The 22799-nt window shown below is 36.9% G+C and overlaps 1 protein-coding gene across 1 annotated transcript; it reads right to left on the bottom strand.

Moving 5' to 3' along the window:
* Positions 1-3737: 3737 nt before the first annotated feature.
* Positions 3738-22161, bottom strand: LOC144969990 (ubiA prenyltransferase domain-containing protein 1-like). Its single transcript, XM_078909118.1, has 3 exons — positions 21621-22161; positions 14393-14500; positions 3738-9631 (listed from the first exon to the last, which is right to left on the bottom strand). Exons 2-3 carry the CDS (start codon positions 14468-14470, stop codon positions 8420-8422), a joined length of 1290 nt encoding a protein of 429 aa, XP_078765244.1. The 5' UTR covers positions 14471-14500; positions 21621-22161; the 3' UTR covers positions 3738-8419.
* Between the last annotated feature and the right edge of the window lie 638 nt (positions 22162-22799).

Genomic DNA, 22799 nt, shown 5'->3' with positions numbered 1-22799 from the left:
CTTCACTCACGAGCAACGCGACCGAGATCGATCCAGGGTGCAGTCGAGATTCGTTACCGACTCCTCTCTGCTCGAGTCCACCCAGCAGTGATTGGGTAGCTGGGTCTGTTAGATCTGGTGGAAAGTACTATGCGATTCACTAGCGTCGCATCCAAAGGTAGCAAGCAATTGCTATTTATTGCCCATTTCACGCTATAGAAACCGGAATAATCTCCGGTTCCGTGGGCCTGGTGGCTCTGAATGCCTTTTTTTTTTACACATCTGTGGTTATGAATACAATGTCCAGCACAAAGTGTATTCCAACACACCATAACCGCTTTGAGATGATGAGTTTCATATGGAGATTATTTTTTAAACGCATTCGTCCTCCCTACACAGGGTATTCTCCATGGAGAAAAGTTATAAAGAAGCTGATATTGATATTCAGAGAAGTGATAATGTTTGTTTTTTGCTTTTAAGGGTTTTACGGCACTTGCAACACATTAAGGTCATATCAGCGCCAGTAAAAAGGTAGAAAATGGGAGAGTCGAAAGTTCTAGAATTACAATTAAAGCACCAAAGAAAAGGTAAGACAAAGGGGAATTTGTTCAAATAGGAAACAGATGCAGATTCCAAGAGCACACTATCAAAGTACTCAGTTTGAGATCACCTAAAAGTTTCGTCCAGACACAAGCACAGGTCCCCACTAAGAGGAATACACTCAAATGTTTACAAATCATATGTTAAAAATGAAAAGAATAACATTACATAACAGAGAGATGATTTACAAGGAAAAAAATATCATCTCCCAAAAATTTAACTATACATTCGACTGTTTCCCTCTCAGCCAAGGACTCCGACCAAAGCCAGGACAAAACCAAGCAATCTCATTCCAAGACAAAGACAGAAAGCAATTGGAAAACAGATAAGAGGGATAGAAGACACAGCAAGTACCTCCCTGCCCGCTATGGGAGGTAGGAACCCCACCCAGAGAGAAGTGATAAGACATGGAACGAGATTTAAAAAAAAAAAAAGAAAAAAAGTTACTCAAGATAGATAGGTATGGAAAATGTTTTGTCTGTGGCCCTGTGGCCTATGCCCTGACCCAGGGTGAAAAAGGCAATGATGATGATGATGATGACATAGGCCATTCAAAAGATATTTATGACTTAAGCAACCCTTGCCGTCATATTATGATCAGTTTAAGTTTAAGTTAAACAAAAATTTGTCATAACTGAGATCAATCAAAATGAGAGGCTTTGAATTATGTATATATCTTGTTGACTTTGTGGTATGATGCTCAACTTCTAACATGTTGGTACCGTGTTCGAATCCCGTTACTCACGTTCAAAGTCAAGCTCGTAACTGCCGGTATCAGGGTAACAGCGTTATTTCTCTGGGAAAAAAAATATATTGTAAGATCGTCACACGGGCGTATTGTCTCGTCCTACACACCTCGTCTTGCTACCACTTAAAAATGTAAATGTTGCTGCCCGAAGCTCGAAGAAATAAATAACAATGTGAAATTGAATGTAAGCTTCAATTTAATATCCGAAAAAAAATGGACGACGTTTCGTTTTAGCCCTTTTATAAATATCTATTGTTCTATCTTAATTCGTGCTTCCTTGCAAAGAAGCATACCATAACCAGCCCATCAATGTTTTTGTTTACTCATCTCAACAATGACACAACCACATTATCTCATCCGTCTGTAGTGTTTCATTCATCCTGTTTTGATGATAAAGGGGAAAGCCGAAACGTCCATTTTATCTGTTTTCGTATATTAAATTGAAGCTTACATGCATTTCACATTGTTATTTAGCAATTACAAAGAGCATTGAGTGTATTTAGTGGATATCTCGATACACAAACGTTCTAAACCTTTCTCTCCTAATTGGTTATGAAATCAGATGACAAAATTCACTAGCGTTCAATCATTTACGTAACACATCTAGTAATGCTCTCAAATGTTAACATAATAAAATGCAAATAAAATTCAAGTTTATGTTTGCTGACCTAAAACAAATGTTTGTCATATGTAAAATGCAAGAATTAGGTAAGTTATATATTTAGTGTGTGAGTGTGTGTGTCTGTACGTGGATGTGTGTGTGTGTGTGTAAGTATATGTGTGTGTGTGTGTGTAAGTATATGTGTGTGTGTGTATAAGTATATGTGTGTGTATAAGTATATGTGTGTGTGTGTGTAAGTATATGTGTGTGTGTGTGTAAGTATATGTGTGTGTGTGTAAGTATATGTGTGTGTGTGTGTAAGTATATGTGTGTGTGTAAGTATATGTGTGTGTGTGTAAGTATATGTGTGTGTGTGTGTGTAAGTATATATGTGTGTGTGTGTAAGTATATATGTGTATGTGTGTAAGTATATATGTGTATGTGTGTAAGTATATGTGTGTGTGTAAGTATATGTGTGTGTGTGTAAGTATATGTGTGTGTGTGTAAATGTGTATATATGTGTGTGTGTGTGTAAGTATATGTGTGTGTAAGTATATGTGTGTGTGTGTGTAAGTATATGTGTGTGTGTAAGTATATGTGTGTGTTGTGTGTGTAAGTATATGTGTGTGTGTGTAAGTATGTGTGTGTGTGTAAGTATATTGTGTGTGTGTGTGTATATGTGTGTGTGTGTAAGTATTGTGTGTGTGTGTAAGTATATGTGTGTGTGTGTATAAGTATATGTGTGTGTGTAAGTATATGTGTGTGTGTGTATAAGTATATGTGTGTGTGTGTATAAGTATATGTGTGTGTGTGTGTGTGTAAGTATATGTGTGTGTAAGTATATGTGTGTGTGTGTATGTGTAAGTATATGTGTGTGTTATGTGTAAGTATATGTGTGTGTGTAAGTATATGTGTGTGTGTATGTGTAAGTATATGTGTGTGTGTGTAAGTATATGTGTGTGTGTGTAAGTATATGTGTGTGTGTAAGTATATGTGTGTGGTGTAAGTATATGTGTGTGTATGTGTAAGTATATGTGTGTGTATGTGTAAGTATGTGTGTGTGTGTGTGTAAGTATATGTGTGTGTGTGTAAGTATATGTTGTGTGTAAGTATATGTGTGTGTGTGTGTGTAAGTATATGTGCGTGTGTGTATGTGTAAGTATATGTGTGTGTATAAGTATATGTGTGTGTATGTGTAAGTATATGTGTGTGTGTATGTGTAAGTATATGTGTGTGTGTATGTGTAAGTATATGTGTGTGTATGTGTAAGTATATGTGTGTGTATAAGTATATGTGTGTGTATGTGTAAGTATATGTGTGTGTAGTGTAAGTATATGTGTGTGTGTGCAAGTATATGTGTGTGTGTATGTGTAAGTATATGTGTGTGTGTGTAAGTATATGTGTGTGTGTGTAAGTATATGTTGTGTGGTGTGTAAGTATATGTGTGTGTGTGTGTAAGTATATGTGTGTGTGTGTGTAAGTATATGTGTGTGTTTTGTAAGTATATGTGTGTGTGTGTAAGTAATGTGTGTGTGTGTGTATGTGTGTGTGTGTGTAAGTATATGTGTGGTAAGTATATGTGTGTGTAAGTATATGTGTGTGTGTAAGTATATGTTGTGTGTGTGTGTGTATGGTGTGTGTATGTGTGTGTGTGTGTGTAAGTATATGTGTGTGTGTGTAAGTATATGTGTGTGTGTTGTGTGTGTGTGTATGTGTGTGTGTGTATGTGTGTGTGTGTGTATGTGTGTGTGTATGTGTATAAGTATATGTGTGTGTATAAGTATATGTGTGTGTATGTGTAAGTATAAGTATATGTGTGTGTGTGTGCACCAAGCCAAAGCTGTTGTTATTAAGGATTTGGCCGCTATATAAATCATCCTTTTCATCAAATCATTACTTCATCATTATCAAATTCAACATAATAATTATGATCATAAGGACCCACCATGACAACTTCAGTCAGTTACCAAAATCGTCCAATTTCCTAATGCCCATATCTTTAAAAATCGAATGTGTCTTTCAATGTTCTCCAATGGTTTAACGATACTTACGACACAATTAGTTCATTTATTCAGGTCATATCAACACCGGTGAAAGGGAATAGAAATTTGAATGAATATGTTACCTACCGCCTCAAACTGTTACTACTTTAGAGATGTAAAGTTAAAAAGATCACAAATAAAATATGAAATTTTGGCCTTTCACTCTTAAAAAAAAAAAAAAACATGGACATCTATCAACCCATCCGCCTAAACAAAACAAACAAAAATTAAAATTTAAAAAACTGAAAAAAAAAGTTTGTACAGTACCAAACGAAGCAGAGAGAAAAATACAAGGGGTAGGTCCCAGGTTTGAGATTTTTTGTTATTGCAAAGATGAGGGTCATTTAAATCGATCATATGTGAAGGACGAGTTTTCTGGCCAAATTTTAAAATATGGGTTTTTCCAGAGCACAGGTGGGGAGGGACAATAACCTCGAGACAGGCCAATTAAAAAATTGATCAAATAAAGTGAGTTATAAAACAATATTTTCATTACAACTAAAACACCTATAAATAAAATAATCATTAGTCATAAAAAAAAACAAAAATACAAACAGTATTCAAAAGTCTGCCCCAATAAAAAGGCATAATATTAAGATCAGTTCATTGAGACGTATAGTTATAAGCACGTCTGACATCTGAACCCACTTATGGGCCTAGTTTAACATTGTTACAACGGAAAATAATTTAGTCATTTTGTTTTTTTTTTTTTTTTTGAGATTTCCATTACAACAGTAAGCCCATAAGGAATTAGGTTATCAGACCTGCAAATAAGTGCACATCGGTTCAGAGCTAACAATTTAGGTAAACCAGATAACAAAAAATCCAGAGACAAATGTCAATCAATAAAATAAAATGTAAAGTTTACATTTTTTTTTAAGTTGAGGATTCTTGTGGAAAATAGCATTCTGAAAAATTAGATAATGTGTATTTCCATAAAATATATTTTAAAAAAAATACAAACAAACAATAAATGATTTATAAGAATGAAATTTGCTCAAAAAGGTGGTATTTCTCCAAAGGATATTTCCAGGTGGTAGTTGTTTTTTTGTTTTTGTTTTAGGGTGTTTGTTTGTTGCTTTAGGTCTCTTCCAACACAAGTGATGTTATATGAGAGACCGCTGAAACAAAAAAAAACAAGCAATCTAACAAAAATAGTACAAATGTAAATCAAAATCATAACCTAAAGATATCATAAGCTAAATAATAAATAACCAAGAACAAACAGGCAGAAGATTTACAGAAAAAAAAATATCCCCTGTCAAAAATACAATCACAAACCAAAGAAGCAGGATAGGCTAGTAAAGAGAAGAAGAAACGACATCACTATCGGATCGTACACCCATGCGAACATCATAGGTATATGATTCAAGGGTGATGCTTCCATCCAACCACCCGCTTTTTAGGGTGTTGCAAGAGCTGGGAATACATTTAGGTTATTTCAGCGCCAGTCAAAAGGAAGAAATTATGACAGACAAACAAATATATATTTACACTTAAAAGCACATTATAAAAAGTAAGGCATTGGTTCAAATAGGGAACAGGTGTAGATTGCAAAAGGATACTACCAGTGTACTTAGTTTGAGATCGCCCCCCCCCCCCCACCCCCCTAAAAGCTTATGTTTGTTGTTGTTTTTAAGGGTTTTACGGCGCTTGCAACACGTCTAGGTTATATCAGCGCCAGTAAAAAGGAAGAAAATGGGATAGAAAGTTCTAGAATTACAATTCAAGCAGCCAAGAGAAAGCAAGACAAAGGGGAACTGGGAACAAATAGGGATCAGATGTAGATTCCAAGAGCATACCACCAATGTACTTAGTCTGAGATCACCTAAAAGTCTCATCCAGACACAGGCACAGTCCCCACTAAGAGGAATACACTCAAATGTTTACAAATAAAATACATATAATACATAATACAGTGCATAACAGAGAGATGATTTACAAGGAAAAAAATATCATCTCCCAAAACTAACTATACATTTGACTGTTTCCCTCCCAGTCAGGGAATCCGGCCAGAGACAGGACAAAACCAAGTAATCTCTTTCCAAGACAAAGACAGAAAGCATGTTGGAAAACTGTTATAAGGGGATAGAAGACACAGTATGTACCCCCCTGCCCACTATGGGAGGTCAGGAACCCCACCCAGAAAAAAAGGCTTATCTTGGGGATCCCGATAGTTCACTTGATAGAGCACTCGCTTCAGACACCTAGAGACCAAGAATGATCTCTGGTGCAGTCGATATTCTTTTCATGTCTACCCATCAGTGAATGGGTAGCTGGGCCTCTTAGATATGGCAGAAAGCACTTCTACAACTCTCAAGCCGCTTGAATAAGAACATAAGTCATAAAACACAGTCCTTCATCAACAACACGAATTAAATGGCATGACAATAATATCAGAAATACAGACCGATGGCAAATGACAGAAATTGAGATAGAAACTAAAATTTTAACAAATAAAATAAACAAAATAAAAAATAAAATTCACTTTATTCATCTCATAGAGGACATTTTTTCCAAGGGAATACTGGAATAACCCAGGCGACAGCCGCAGTGAAGCGCTGCAAATTGAGCTAGGGCGAGGTGACTTGCTCAAGGCCATACAGCGCAGCGGTGGATGATCGAACTCGGTACCTTTTGGGTACGAAGCAAAGACCGTACCACTGAGCAATGCTGGAACTGGCTGAACCACACCACGAGAATCCTGCAACAAATATTGCCAGGTAGGCTCTGACATGGAACCTGCAGGGAACGAGGAAGAGAGGGTGGCCTAGGAGAGTATCTGGAGAGGGGCATTGATCGATGATCTAAAAACTGAAGGCTTAACAGGGAGAGAAGCAGAGAAGACGGCGCAATACCGGACAAGATGGAGGGAATTCATCAAGGCCTGTGCTCCAGCCGGAATGAAGAGCCTTAGTAATTCACTCGAACATAATCCGATATTCTTGATATAAAGAATCCGTGAACCTTGCATTAAAAAAAAAATGAATTAATTAAATAGAAAATAAAGAAATTTATAAATTATAAATTTCAGATATAGGGATTCGGATTCGTGCAAGAAAAGCATGAAAATGAAGAATAAAAGGATGAGAAAGGTAATGTTTACTGCACTGTATCAATTGGAGTAGGACCACCTGGAAAAAAAATAAATCTCCTCTACGTAAATAAAATCTGACAGTGTACAAAGAAATAAATATGGACGAGAAAAATCTGGAAAAATACAAAGAAGTAAAATAATAACGTGTCTTAGAACAAAAGAAGCAATAGAGTCCAAACTTCTTGGAAGTGTGTGTGTAACTGGTGTAACCAGTCCACTTATAATGAATTGGTTACATATTGAATTGAATCAGAAGGTGGTATTTGAAAAATCAGCAAAACCCAAGATGTCAAATTTCCTTCTGGTCTAGTCTAACTGAGGCTTAGTATATTGTTCTTGATTCCACTTCCTGAAACATCAACCAAAGGATACTAAAATAACGCGAAAGTTCAATCTATTGATGAACAGTTGGCAGCTGCACATTGAGCACAGCAATACCATAAGTAAATCATATATATATATATATATATATAAATTGTTAAGAAACTGAATGAAATCAAGACTAGATGATTGTTAAATACTTGATTGGCACAACAACAACAGCAATAACGAAAAAAAAAAAAAAAGACTTATTCAATTGTTTCCTATGCATGTTACAGACACAGTTGACTAAATGCACAAGGACATCTCAAAGTACTTTAGATTTCGATGATATATATATACATAGATATTATAAATGGAATACATTTCATCATCGCACTTTGATTGCTTGAGTCAAATGAAAGCATCTGCAGTTGATTACGGTATTCCGAATGCCTTGAGAATGATTACTAGGCAATTTCCCTTGAAGAACCAGTAAAATTCCTGATCTGATGCACAAATTACAAACATTTGTTGTTTTATCAAATTACTGCTAATTGTATTGAAAAGGTAAGGTTTTACAACATAAGTAGCTAAATGAATATTAAAAAAACAAACAAAAAACAACAACATACGACCAAACTACAGTCCAACAATTCAATTTTTCAAATATGAATATTTCAAATTCAAACCAGAAATATAAAGATCTGCTTCAATATGCATGAAATGAAATGAGAGTGACCCTAAATATTTATTAAGTAACTTTATTGCAACTTTAAGGGTTCTAAAAGCCACTCTTCCAAAATTTAAAAAAAAAAAAAAACAGTTCAGGAACAATTTTTTAGATTATAAAATTACATAAAATTGGAAAATGACATGCAACACAAGTTAAAACAACTATCGACAACATTACTCACAATATACAAAAATAAGGCATTAATTCAGCAGATATGTCAAGCCCATGGAAAACATTGTTGATCTTACTCAATTCTTGATGTTCAATGTTGAAACATCGATTTAATTTCTGACAAAACTCTGAATTATCAGTAGCACTATAAAAATGTCATAGTTGGCAGAGATGATGGGTTTGAGAACAAAATAGAAATAATATATAAAAATCCAAGCACAAGATTCAACCGTGCTACTTGCTGGGGAATGCGATCCAAATCTCTACGCCGAAATTGTTTCTCCAACGGAAAAGCCAGAAATATTGAGGCAGCTGGTAGCAGCATGTACTGACTGTAATGAATACCGGCGGTGATGAAAATCAGATAGGGAAGAAATAGGAGTAGGCAAAACAGAAGATACGAACCGGTCTTTCCAAAGAGGATGGCTAAGGTAACTATCCCTGCTTGTTTGTCGACATCCATATCACGGGCATTATTGCAATGGAGAATGGCTTCCGTGTTCAGAGCTAGCGGAATGGCGTAGATGAGAGGTGTTAGGGATAACTGTCCAGTTTGACTAAGGTGAGAAAAGACGACTGTTAGCGGTCCAAAGGTTAGAACGATGAGAATATCTCCCATTGCAACGTACTTCAAACCTAAACCACCAGTGTATAGGAATGAACTGGACAGACCACAAAAGTATATAAGAGCCAGGTGTTCCATTTTAGCCGGTGACAGGAAATTCAAAATCATAAATCCCACACAGCCAGCAATGTAGAAAACGGCTCCCAGAGTCGCGACGTCGTTGAGCGACAGGATGTTGTCAACAATTGTCCTATCATCACTTTTTTTGGTGTCAATTCCGCGCACAAAATCAAAATATGTATTGACTAGGTTTCCAGCTGCGTGGACACATAATGCGGTGAAAATTGTTGTGAAAAAAATGGATACGTCGAAGACTCCTTGTGACTTGTAGGCCAAGCAGCTGCCTAGAGCCACAGGAGTTATAGATGCTGGGAAAGACCAAGGGCGAAGTGCGAGGACGTAACTAGATATTTCAGATTTATACCTCCTCTTACCTACACCGCTAAAGGAAATGTCATGATGATTGCTGGGATTTGAGCCAGTGCCATCAGAGGCATTTATATTTTTGTCTTTATCAGAGTCCACAGATGTGGCAGGTGTATAAGCTGAGGGAATCTCCATTTTTCCCTGATTGTTCAGTACTTTTTTTCCATCATGAAAGTCAGAGGTGGGATAAAGGTTTGGGTGAATACAGACGGGGACAGAACTACCAGGCATTTCAATGGGGAATAATAAGACATCATTTTCTTCCGTCTGGGTTGAAGCGTTCACTAATGGCAGCTGAATCCTGACCTAGTGAAAAACAAAACAAAAAGAAAGAAAAAAATCAATCTATTCTTTAAAAAAATAAAAATAATTAGGGTCAGGGGTCAAAATTGTTCTTTACAACCCATGTTAAATTTTTGGCAACAAGCACAGAATTATTGGCAAATCTAAAATATTATAAAACTACTTTTTACAGATTGATATACGAGTAGCTTTCAAACATTTCTTAAAATAAGGGCAATTCTATCTATCATCCAGTGACTCAAATAATTATTTACAATACCTACTAGGGTATCATGATCGGTCCTTTTATCTTGGGAACTGACATCTAACCATCCTGTTGCCAGATTCAAATGCACACCCCTACAGACTTTATTACCTGAATGATTTTGATTGTTGATGCCTCAAAAGATGTGTCATAATCTGTGTCAATTTCCACAATACAGAAGCATAACAATCAAAATAGATAAGCGCTTGTTCGTAGTAATATCCTTTATTATTTCCCCGAAAATATGGTGAGTTTTCCACTAGTATTTAAAAAAAACAAATACTTGTCAATGAAAGAATGTTAATTTTCTTCCTTTCTCATTTTTAAAATAATAATGATCCCTTCCCCATCATAATATTTCAACACTAACATTATAACTGAATTATTAAATAAATCATATTTATTGCATATATAGGCATTTGTGATGTCAGGGGACATACCAACCAAGGTGAAGCAGGATAAAACTCTTATAAAATCGGGATTTTCACTTTAGGAACTAGGATATTCACCTCTTTTTTTTTTAGCAGAAACAAAATATTTTCATAAAAATGTACATCCCAGAAAATGAGAGTGAAAGTGATTACAGTGACAACGTAATAATCCTATGAAATTCAATAGAAGTATGCAGTAGAATAAAGTTTAAAGGCTCAAATGAAGTCATATAACATGTACACATCGCGCACTTTCAAGGAAAATAATCGAGGAAAAAAAAACAAAAACAAAAAAAAACAAAAAACAACAACAAAAAACAGGACCATAACAATTCTATTGGGAACAGATTATTTCAATGACTAAAGTAACAGGAAAATTATCCAGACGAAAAACAAGACCTAGACATGTCTGTGTCACTGACTCTCTGTTATGTATCAAAGTCAAGCAATGTTGAGTGTGGTCAATGACTGGGTGGGTGACAATGATTACAGTACTCTGGTGCTCTGTCATGGGTAAGACACGTCACAAACTATGTCAGAATAATCTCTCCCAAGTGTAAATGAGTACATGGCATTAGCAGTGACGAATGTTTTACTTCTTACGACCATGTGACCACCGTCGACATATTACAAATCTCTGGGCAGCACAGAAAAAAGAGGACCGAAACAGAATGAAATAAAAATGTGGTTCCATATGGCATGCCCGAGGAATGAATGCATTATTCGTGGTTCCATATGGCATGCCCGAGGAATGAATGCATTATTCGTGGTTCCATATGGCATGCCCGAGGAATGAATGCATTATTCGTGGTTCCATATGGCATGCCCGAGGAATGAATGCATTATTCGTGGTTCCATATGGCATGCCCGAGGAATGAATGCATTATTCGTGGTTCCATATGGCATGCCCGAGGAATGAATGCATTATTCGTGGTTCCATATGGCATGCCCGAGGAATGAATGCATTATTCGTGGTTCCATATGGCATGCCCGAGGAATGAATGCATTATTCGTGGTTCCATATGGCATGCCCGAGGAATGAATGCATTATTCGTGGTTCCATATGGCATGCCCGAGGAATGAATGCATTATTCGTGGTTCCATATGGCATGCCCGAGGAATGAATGCATTATTCGTGGTTCCATATGGCATGCCCGAGGAATGAATGCATTATTCGTGGTTCCATATGGCATGCCCGAGGAATGAATGCATTATTCGTGGTTCCATATGGCATGCCCGAGGAATGAATGCATTATTCGTGGTTCCATATGGCATGCCCGAGGAATGAATGCATTATTCGTGGTTCCATATGGCATGCCCGAGGAATGAATGCATTATTCGTGGTTCCATATGGCATGCCCGAGGAATGAATGCATTATTCGTGGTTCCATATGGCATGCCCGAGGAATGAATGCATTATTCGTGGTTCCATATGGCATGCCCGAGGAATGAATGCATTATTCGTTGTTCCATATGGCATGCCCGAGGAATGAATGCATTATTCGTGGTTCCATATGGCATGCCCGAGGAATGAATGCATTATTCGTGGTTCCATATGGCATGCCCGAGGAATGAATGCATTATTCGTGGTTCCATATGGCATGCCCGAGGAATGAATGCATTATTCGTGGTTCCATATGGCATGCCCGAGGAATGAATGCATTATTCGTGGTTCCATATGGCATGCCCGAGGAATGAATGCATTATTCGTGGTTCCATATGGCATGCCCGAGGAATGAATGCATTATTCGTGGTTCCATATGGCATGCCCGAGGAATGAATGCATTATTCGTGGTTCCATATGGCATGCCCGAGGAATGAATGCATTATTCGTGGTTCCATATGGCATGCCCGAGGAATGAATGCATTATTCTGAGACACACTGGGCATTGAGCACTGACTGGAGGCTCTGAGGAAATGTGCTATAACATATAATAACACCAACAACGACAATAATAACACTAATATTAATTAATAATAATAATAATAATAATAATAATAATAATAATAATAATAATAATAATAATAATAATAATAATAATAATAATAATAATAATAATAATAATAATAAAGATTTATATTATAATAATAATAATAATAATAATAATAATAATAATAATAAAGATTTATAAATAATAATAATAATAATAATAATAATAATAATAATAATAATAATAATAATAATAATAATAATAATAATAATAATAAATCATGCACACTCATATATCAATTATTCGAAGATCCAAAGCTTATAACCAATTTATGTACAACTCTTCAAGGAAATCAAATGATGAAATCAACGACATACTAGCCACACATGCCAATTACCCAGAAAGGACCATGGAGAATAACGCTGAGCCTATCTATTTAAGTATTGTCTTGTGAGGGGGAAAAAAAAAGGGGGGGGGGCAGGCATGGAGAGACGCCGAGAGAGAGAGAGAGAGAGAGAGAGAGAGAGAGAGAGAGAGAGAGAGAGAGAGAGAGAGAGAGAGGGGAGAGGGGAAAGGTGGGTGTAGACCAAAATCCATTTTCCATAATGTAGACAGAGAGAAGTGGTAATGAGATAAAGAGAGGAAAAGAGATAAAAAGGTTGAGAGAGAGAGAGAGAGAGAGAGAGAGAGAGAGAGAGAGAGAGAGAGAGAGAGAGAGAGAGAGAGAGGTAGGAAACAAAAGAGAAAGGGAGGGAGAAAAAAAATTAGGGGAGGGAATTAATAATGCCAACCAAATAATCTAAATTACAATGGTGAAGTATGCAGACTTTGTCTGTTTGATGTTTTATAAAGTTTTTCTCTATATAACAATCCATTCTTTAAAAGAGTGGCATGAAACTGTATATGGAGCCGTGAAGCCATAGTTAAGCCGTGAAGCCATAGTTAAGCCCCTGCATTCTGTTGACGTCAAAGAAACCTTAAACACGATGGGTATTCATATCCTGCAACAACTGAGTCCTTCCTGTCCTAGCAATGACAAAATTTGACATTTGACGAGCCAAAACTGGATAATATGCAATACCACCACCCCCCCCCCCCCCCCCCCCCCAACAAAAAAAATAATTCTTTTTTTAAATTAAAAACTTTGAATTTTTAGGAAAATTTTCAAATTTTCTTTTTGATTTATTATTAGTCACCATCATCATCATTATTATTATTACAGTTCACTCAGTTTTATCGCACATCTGTAAATAATACACTCCGCTTATAAATATACAGTCCCAAAAAAAAATAATTTTTTTTTTCTATATAACTGCTCCGCTTTATCCCACACCTTCTCCACTTTGACTCCATCGTGAGTTGATACAAATATTTTTTAAATATGAAAAAATTAATGAAAACGTGCTTAAAGAAATCAAAATTTAACCAATGAATGTCTTTATATGGTCATTGCCTTATTTGAAAAAAAAAAAAAAGACTGTACCATTTATAAAAGATCGTGTCATCACAATTACAGCAATGGCTTCTCTAAAGTGCAGAGATCTCACTCTTCAACAGAAATTTCAATTAACTGTGATGCAGAATCAATTCCAAACAAACACTGCATCAACAAATTCCCCCCCCCCCCCCCCCAATCAGAAAGCTGGCTCAAGAGATGGAAAAGTCGACATAACTTCTTGGCGAAAAACACGATGCAGATGCTTCACGATCACTATTGTTACAAACAATAATTTCACATTTTGTTCTCATTGAAACATGAAATGCATGAAAAATTTAAAAAAAGAAAAGAACCCCCCACCCCCTAAACGAAGACAAAATTTTTTTTTTTTTTTTTAAATATATAAATATATATAAATCATCAGCAAACAACCAAAAACAAAAATAAAATAAGTAAAAATTATAAAAGCTCTTCCAATGACTAATGAGGTCTTATCTTGAACATGATGGTCCCAAGCCCGCAGAAAACTCAGAGGGGGGTTCCTATATGAGTAGCACACGAAAGCAGGTGCTTAGATGCTATTTTTAGCTTCTCCGCTTAATCAACGTACTAACCCAAACCCCCGAGGGTGTGCGATTAAGCAGAGTCTACTGTATTATTATTATTATTTCGTAGTTGTTGTATCATTATTATAATCATTACCGCACTATTATTTTTTACCTGCTGATTTGTTTTAATCCTCCCTTGCACAGATCCATTCTTTACAATAAGGTTTGGTTCCGAATTCCCATTCAACATACTTGCAATGCTTCAATATCCAACGTCATCCTGGAATAAAAAGAAAAGAATTTAACAAAGCCCTCAATACAGTGGGTCTACATCGAAATGAACGCATACTAAGAAGGTAATCCACTTGACATGCATGATCTCAATGTCATGAAACATTTTATTATTTGTATTGTCAGCTGACAAACTAAGAAAAGTCCACAAGTTTCAACTGGTCAATTGGTCCAATCACAAACGGAAGTAATAGTTCTCTCTCTCTCTCTCTCTCTCCCTCCCTCTCTCTCTCTCTCTCTCTCCCTCCCTCCCCCCCTCTCTCTCTCTCTCTCTCTCTCTCTCTCTCTCTATATATATATATATATATATATATATATATATATATATATATATATATATATATATATATTATATATATAATATCCGTTATTAGGGGCCCATATCATCATAATCAGTAAAAGATTTATAGAGAAACTACATTAAAAAAAAAAAATTAAAATCTAATTTATTTCAACAAGTTTTATTGAATTAAGAGTGATGTTATAGTGTTGCAAATGGAGGCGACATTGTATAATTCTATGAATGGTGGGGCTTTGGGATATGACGCACTGCTTCTGACCTGCAGGATCTGGTTCAAGTCAATATGGGAGTATAAAGTAGAGTCCATAAAAAAAAAGGCTCTTAACACACAATCTCTCACTAAACTCAGGTGTAAAATGGTAATCTGGCCTGTTAACTATTTTCTTCATCAAGAACAGGAAGGAAATTATAACAGTAACAGCACTTCACTGCACTGACATCTTGTCTTGTCCTATATCTTAAGTGCGGCTGTTGGCCAAGACTCTCAGTAAAGTGCTTTGAGAGCATAATCATTACATCATGAGTAATTAATGCCCGCTTTACATTCATCACTCATTTAAAAAAAAACAAAGTACTTGTAAAATATGGGCAGTACAAACTAATGAAATAGAGACGCGAAACTTCTAAAGTAAGTGGCAATAGGGTTTTAAAATAGCAGACAATGCATAGATATATATATCCCAGGTCGTGTCAGGTGTGTAAACGTCAACTCGCTCATGTTTTTATGTAAATATAATTGAAAATTGGCACCTGTTTTCACAGCTTTCTAAATCAGAGACGCCAACTTTAAATTTGGCTCACAGGAGTTTCAGGCACCACTCGTAGGAATTTCAATGCCGAAAGAGGAATTTCCGCACACAAGAAAAAGGAATTGGAATGGTATTTGGTATTGGTTTAAATATTGTATTGTTCTAATAGATAACTGATTAGAATATATCATGATACATAAAACACAATGCAAATACAATCCAAAGTTTCCTTATTTCAAATCGAAGTAAAGCTCCAAAACCTAATGGTAGAGATTGTAGTATGATGTTAATTGGTGTTGGTGGTTGTAGTAATAAGATAGTGATGATGAAGATGTGATTAGTTGTTGTTAGTGGTATGATGATGATATGGTGGTGGTGTGGTGGTGGTTGAAGTAGTAGTGGTAGTGATGATGTAGGTGGTGGGTATAGTGGTTGTAGTATTGTGGTCGTGATGATAATGATGTGGTGGTGGTTGTTAGAGTGGTGGTAGTGATGATGTGGTGGTGAATGGTGGTTGTAGTACAAATGGTAAGATGATGATGTGGTAGTGGTAGGTTTGTGTAGTAGTGGTAGTGTATGTGGTGGTGGTTGTAGTAGTAGTAGTGGTAATGATGATGTGGTGTGTTGTATGGTAGTGATGTGTGGTGGAGTTGAGTAAGTACTGGTCGTGATGATGATGGTTGCGGTGGTTGTATTATTTGTGATAGTGATGATGATGTGTAGTGGTTGTAGTAGTAGTAGTAGTAGTAGTAGTAGTAGGTAGTAGTAGGTAGAGTAGTAGTAGTATTAGTAGTAGGAGGTAGTGATAGTAGAGAGTAGTTAGTAGTTATAGTGATGATGAATGATGTGGTAGTGGTGGTTGGTTAAATCGATTAGTAGTAGTAGTCTAGTATGTAGTAGTAGTTATAGTAGGTAGTAGTAAGTAGTATAGTTAGTATAGTGGTAGTAGTAGTTTAGTGTATAGTTAGTAGTAGTAGTAGAGTAGTAGTAAGTTGATGTGTGACGATTGTGGTTGTTGTGGATTATAGTAGTAGTGGTGTATGTGATGATGTGATGGTGGTGGTTGTAGTAGCAGTGGTAGCGATGATGATGTGGTGGTGGTGGTTGTAGTAGTAGTAGTGGTAGTGATGAAGATGAGGTGGTGGTGGTGCTTGTAGTAGTAGTGGTAGTGAGGATGTTGTAGTGGTGGTTGTAGTAGTAGGAGTAGTGATGATGATGTGGTGGTGGTGGTTGTAGTAGTATTAGTGGTAGTGATGATGTGGTGGTTGTAGTAATAGTGGTAATGATGATGTGGTGGTGGTGGTGGTGGTATTGTAGTAGTAGTGGTAGTGATGATGTGGTGGTGGTGGTTGTAGTAGTAGTGGTAGTTGCAGTTATGATAATGTGGTGGTGGTGGTTGTAGTTGTAGTGGTAGTGATGATGTGGTTGTGGTGGTTGTAGTAGTAGTGGTAGTAATGATGTGATGGTGGTGGCTGTAGTAGTGGAGGTAATGACGATGTAGTGGTGGTGGTGGTTGTAGTAGTGGTGGTGGTGGTTGTAGTAGTAGTGGTAGTGATGATGATGTGGTGATGTAGTAGTGTTAGTGATGATGATGTGGTGGTGGTTGTAGTAGTATTAGTGGTAGTGATGATGATGTGGTGGTGGTGGTTGTAGTAGTAGTGGTAATGATGATGTGGGGGTGGTTGTAGTAGTAGTGGTAGTGATGATGTGGTGGTGGTGGTTGTAGTAGTAGTGATAGTTGCAGTGATGATGATGTGGTGGTGGTGGTGGTTGCAGTAGTAGTGGTAGTGATAATGTGATGCTGGTGGTTGTAGTAGTAGTGGTAGTGATGATGATGTGGTGGTGGTGGTAGTAGTGGTAGTGATGATGATGTGGCGGTGGTGGAGTAGTAGTAGTGGTGATGATGTGGTGATGGTGGTTGTAGTGGTAGTGATGATGATGTGGTGGTGGTGATTGTAATGGTGATGGTAGTTGTGGTAGTGGTAGTGATGATGATGATGTGGTGGTGGTGGTTGCAGTTGTGGTACTGATGATGATGTGGTGGTGGTGGTTGTAGTAGTAGTGGTAGTGATGATGGTTGTAATACTAGTGGCAATGATGATGATGTGTTAGTTGGAAAAAGGGGGGGGGGGGTATCCTTGGAACAAATTGACCTCACCGGAATTTGACGGAAGTTGCCCGGAGCCCGGAATTTTTTGCTCCAGACCGGAGTTTTGGCATCACTGTTTCTAAATTCAGTTGGGTGACTTCTTCTCACTAAATTCTCTCAGATAATAAACTTTTTGACGATTGACACAGTGAGCAGAAATGGTGTGTATTTTACTTAAACACACACCATCAATACCCAAAATACCGACTTGACATTGGACACCCACATACAGAAGGAACCTCTAATCTCTATATATCATCATTTTAGTCTAGAGCCATACACTCTTTTTTTTATATGTCAAAATAATGAGACCAACTACTCACTGGTATTGAAGCAATATGAGTACTCCCAACCCATTGTCATACTCGCTAACCGGAAGGTCGACACACAACCCATGTGCTAAAAATGATGGCATCTTTTTTCAAAGGGATTTGACAAAACAAATTTGATTTTTTTTCGATAAATTCATCACGATGTCTAATCAATCTCATAATACACGCAAACCCATCTGATGTCAAATTTAAACACCATGCAAAATTTGGTGATGATTGGTCAAGTGGTTTTGTTTGTTTTCAAGGTTTTACTGCGCTTGCAACATATTTAAGTCATATCAGTGCCAGTAAAAAGGAAGAAAATGGGATAGTAAAAAGTTCTAGAATTACAATTAAAGCACCCAAGAAATGGAAAGACAAAGGGGAATTGGTTCAAATGGGGAACAGATGTAGATTCCAAGAGCATTCTATCAAAGTACTTAGTGTGAGATCACTAAATGTCTCATCCAGACACAAGCACAGTCCCGACCAAGAAGAATAAACTCAATTGTTTACAAATCATATATCATATCTAAATAAAGCATAATACAGTGCATAACAGAGAGATGATTTACACGAAAAAAAAATAACATCTCCCAAAACTATGCATTTGACTGTTTCCCACCAAACTAGGGTATTCAACCATGGCCAGGACAAAACCAAGTAATCTCATTCAAAGTCAAAGACAGAAAGGAAGCTGGAAAACAGACATAGGGGGATAGAAGACACAGTATGTACTTCCCTGCCCACTATGGGAGGTCAGGAACCCCATCCAGACAGAGGTTTTGGAGCCTTAATGTTTCATAAATATCAACTTTGCTAAATATATAATAAGATAATTACATATCATATTCAGGTATCAAATCCCCGCCATTCACACATCACTCATTTGTCCTTAGTATTGTCTTGTCGTGTTTTGTTGATAAAAGGGAAACCTGAAACCTCGACATTATCTGTCTCCGTCTAATAAATTGAGGCTTACAATCCAACACTTATCGTTATTTTTTCCTTCGAACTTCAAGCAGCAACATTTTATTAACGCTGTGATTATTCCCAGACAGGGTCTGCCAATAACGAAATAACCAATTTTCCGTATTCCCAGACACATTTTTTTTGAAACTCCGTTCTTTTAAACAATTATCCACATTCCAGAATAAGGAATGTTTCGAAATGCACATAGAAATAAGTAAAGTTAATAAAATATCTATAAAAACATAAAATTAACCAACAATAAATCAGTCGTTACTACATACACAATATGCGTCGACTTTGAAGTGGGTGACATGGCCGAATGGTTAAGTCGTCTGCCCTGGAAGTGGGAAGGCTTGTCAGAATTGACGTTGTGGGTTCGAATCCTGGTTCCGCCACTTTTTATCTTTTCCGTCTTCTTTTAACAGAGCATTGCCTGGGATAAATGTCCCATCCATCCAAGCTAGGTATTGGAACAACCCCTTATTGCCCATGTGGAACCGACCATGAAACCACTTTACATGTGCTTATGGATTGCCCATTATACAACGTGCAACATTCGAACCACTGGGTCACCCCTACAACACTCAACACAAAGCTCTATGGCGAGGCTGAGGACCTAAAGCGGACCACAGACTTCATAGCAGATATCGGACTGCAGCCATAGATGTCCATCAGAGGAACGAAGAAGAAGAAGAAGAAGAAGTCCCATCCATCCATCCTCACCCCCAGCCCACCTCTTTAAAAAAGAAAAAAAAAAGATTTCTCTCTCTTTCGGTTCCTTTCTAGCAAATTGTAATATTAATTTATCCCCACTCCGATGTCAAAAAGGATCTAAAAGGAATAAATAATTAAAAAGCAAACAAACAGAAATACTCAGAGAGTGACCAAATGGTCAGAAAGAGAGGAAATAAAAAAAATAAAAAAAATTTATTTAAAAAAAAATTAAAATAGCAATTTTAAGAAATTCATGCTCAGAAACGGAACTAGGCCAAACAAAAAAAAAAAGGAGAAAAGAATAGAATCACTTTTAAAAAGGGAGGGAGGGGGGGGGGGGGGGACTGGATTCGAATCTGTGCAGCTAGTAGGAGCAAAATGAATAATGGTCTAACCCACTGAGCTGTCTATCCACACCACTATCAATGTATCTTATTAAAATTCATTTATGAGCTAGACATTTTCCCACCATCTGTGCTTCCTTGTTTTGATAGTTATTTTCACCTCTGATTCGAATAAGTTGTTGGATCTAGTTTTGGGGACCTGTGATAATAAATTAAATTGTCTTGTGTGAAGAAGACAGGAAATTAATAGGCGTTGTCGGTTTTGGGCTTTGGGGCGAACAACACCTTGGCTTGGAATTTGTCCGCGAAATAAACAAATTCCCGACATCAACCATATCCCCAAAATTGTGGCCAGAATGAACAAATTATAGAAACAAAAGATGATCAATAAAGTTAGCAGGTAGGTAGGTAGTGAAAATTTTAATGGTTGGTGGACTATGAACAGATTTGATGATTGATTAACAACTTCGGAGTGTCTAGGTACACTGTAACTTTAGGCAGTTTAGTAAGCAGTAGCAGCGGGAGTCAAATTGTGACCCAACTCGTCCATAAGAAAGCTATGACAGGAAATTGGGTTCGCTTTTACTAAAAGTTTTAGAGGGGTTCAATTAAAGATGCATAACTTCGTTATAAAGAGGAATATCGCAGATATTTTGGTATCATTATTTTCGTCACTAACCGGGCACCAAGCCTCAGGATCTACGTACACGGTAACTTTTATACAAGGTAACCTTGAATCTCGTCTTTAATGGGTGTATTGATTGATTATTAAAAATAACACACACACACACACACAAACAGTGCGAGATCTATCCACAGCTTGTATTGTAGCGGCAAACCAGATACCGGAGCTACCGTGTACATAGATCCTGAGGCTAGGTGCCCGGTTACCGTGTACGTAGACACTGCCTAACAACTTTCTTCCTGGTTGAAAATAAAAAAGCGAATTGCCAGTTTGACGTTTTCAGTTCAAAGTGACAAAAGAAATTGATCATTGATCAATTTGCTTTAAAAAATAAAGAAGCTGGATTTGACATTTGACCAATATTTACCTTCATCTTGTGTGTTAAATATCACTTGATATTGACTGTTTTGGGACACAAAATAACCACTGGCATTTTTTTCAGAATATTTGGTATTTTTCACGCCTGGTTTGGCATTTTGCATAAAATCTTTCTGCCTAATCTTTACATGTGTCCGGGAATAACGAAAATTGGTTATTCCCAGACACCAATTTTCGTTGTGCCTGGGAATAATGGCAGCCTTTTATTAATTAACCAGCACCGCCAACGGAGGTGCAAAAAAAAAAAAAAATGTGTTTTTCTACACCGCCAATGGAGGTGCATTTTTTTACACCTCCAACGGAGGTGCATAAAAACGCCATCAAAAAAAATATCTGCCAATAATCGTTCATCGTAATTGACAGACAAGTCTGGGAATTCAAATCAATAACAAAATCAAACTCAAACGACAGCCGTCTTTAGTCTTTAACTTGAAGTATAAGTATCTAGTTAGGCTAGGCTTACACTTAGACTCGTTTAGGTCTTTACCTTGATTTTGATCACTTACTTTATAAATCCACAGCCAGACAATTTGATCTGTAGCAAAGGCATGAGTAGAAGCAGATTGATATGACCAATGTTCCGCTGATGCAGTGTCGTAAAAATGCGTAACCTATTCTTGAAACATGAAAGCATTGATTGACGAACTGTGACTGGTGTCAGGGATGACGGCTGACGGTGTTATCCTCTTCGTTTCATCATCAGTTTACCGGAACATGCTATTTTCATTTCCTCGGTATTTTCAAGGTAAACTACTCTGAAAAAAAAAACTCACTTTCATGCTAGTAAAAGTTACCTCGCTTCTAATGGGAACTACAGAAATCGTATCGGGTACGACCACTTCGTGAGCAAAAAAAAAAATAATAAATAAAAAAAAAAAATAGATATCTCTCTCTCTCTCTCTCTCTCTCTCTCTCTCTCTCTCTCTCTCTCTCTCTCTCTCTCTCTCTCTCTCTCTCTCTCTCTCTCTCTCTCTCTCTCTCTCTCTCTCTCTCTCTCTCTCTCTCTCTCTCTCTCTCTCTCTCTCTCTCTCTCTCTCTCTCTCTCTCTCTCTCTCTCTCTCTCTCTCTCTCTCTCTCTCTCTCTCTCTAATATATATATTGAATCGTGTTTGATACAAATATGGTACGGATAGTGCTCGACATGTAGCAAGGGAGCGAATTATTATTTTAATATTTACCACAATGTTGGAGTCAGTCTACATCGATGTTTCAGTCCTGACGATGGCTAAAAGGCCTGAAACATCGATGTAGACTGACTTCAACATAGTGGTAAATATTAAAATAATATATATATATATATATATATATATATATAATATATATATATATATATATATATATATATATTATATATATATATATATATATATATATATATATATATATATATATATATCCGAAACGTCCATTGTGTGTACTGTTCTCATCCGAAGCCTGTCCATTTTCACCCTTTCGTTAGTGTTTTTACGACCCCAAGACTTCAGGCAACACCCATCTTCTTCTCCGTCTTTACATTGGTTAAATGTTTTGGATATAAATAAATAGACTGCGTTATAATGACTATTAATATCAAATTCCAAACAAAACTGTCAGTACTTCTCACGTTGTGATCCAGTTTTGCAAGAGAAATGTTTATACCATTTCTGGTCATCGTTCACCGGGTGAACCGAAGTATGACAAAAAAA

Source organism: Berghia stephanieae, chromosome 4, assembly GCF_034508935.2.
Source record: "Berghia stephanieae isolate SIO BIC M18660-M18661 chromosome 4, UCSD_Bste_1.3, whole genome shotgun sequence".
In the NCBI taxonomy this organism is placed as follows: domain Eukaryota; kingdom Metazoa; phylum Mollusca; class Gastropoda; order Nudibranchia; family Aeolidiidae; genus Berghia; species Berghia stephanieae.
This window is presented reverse-complemented; position numbering and strand designations above follow the sequence as displayed.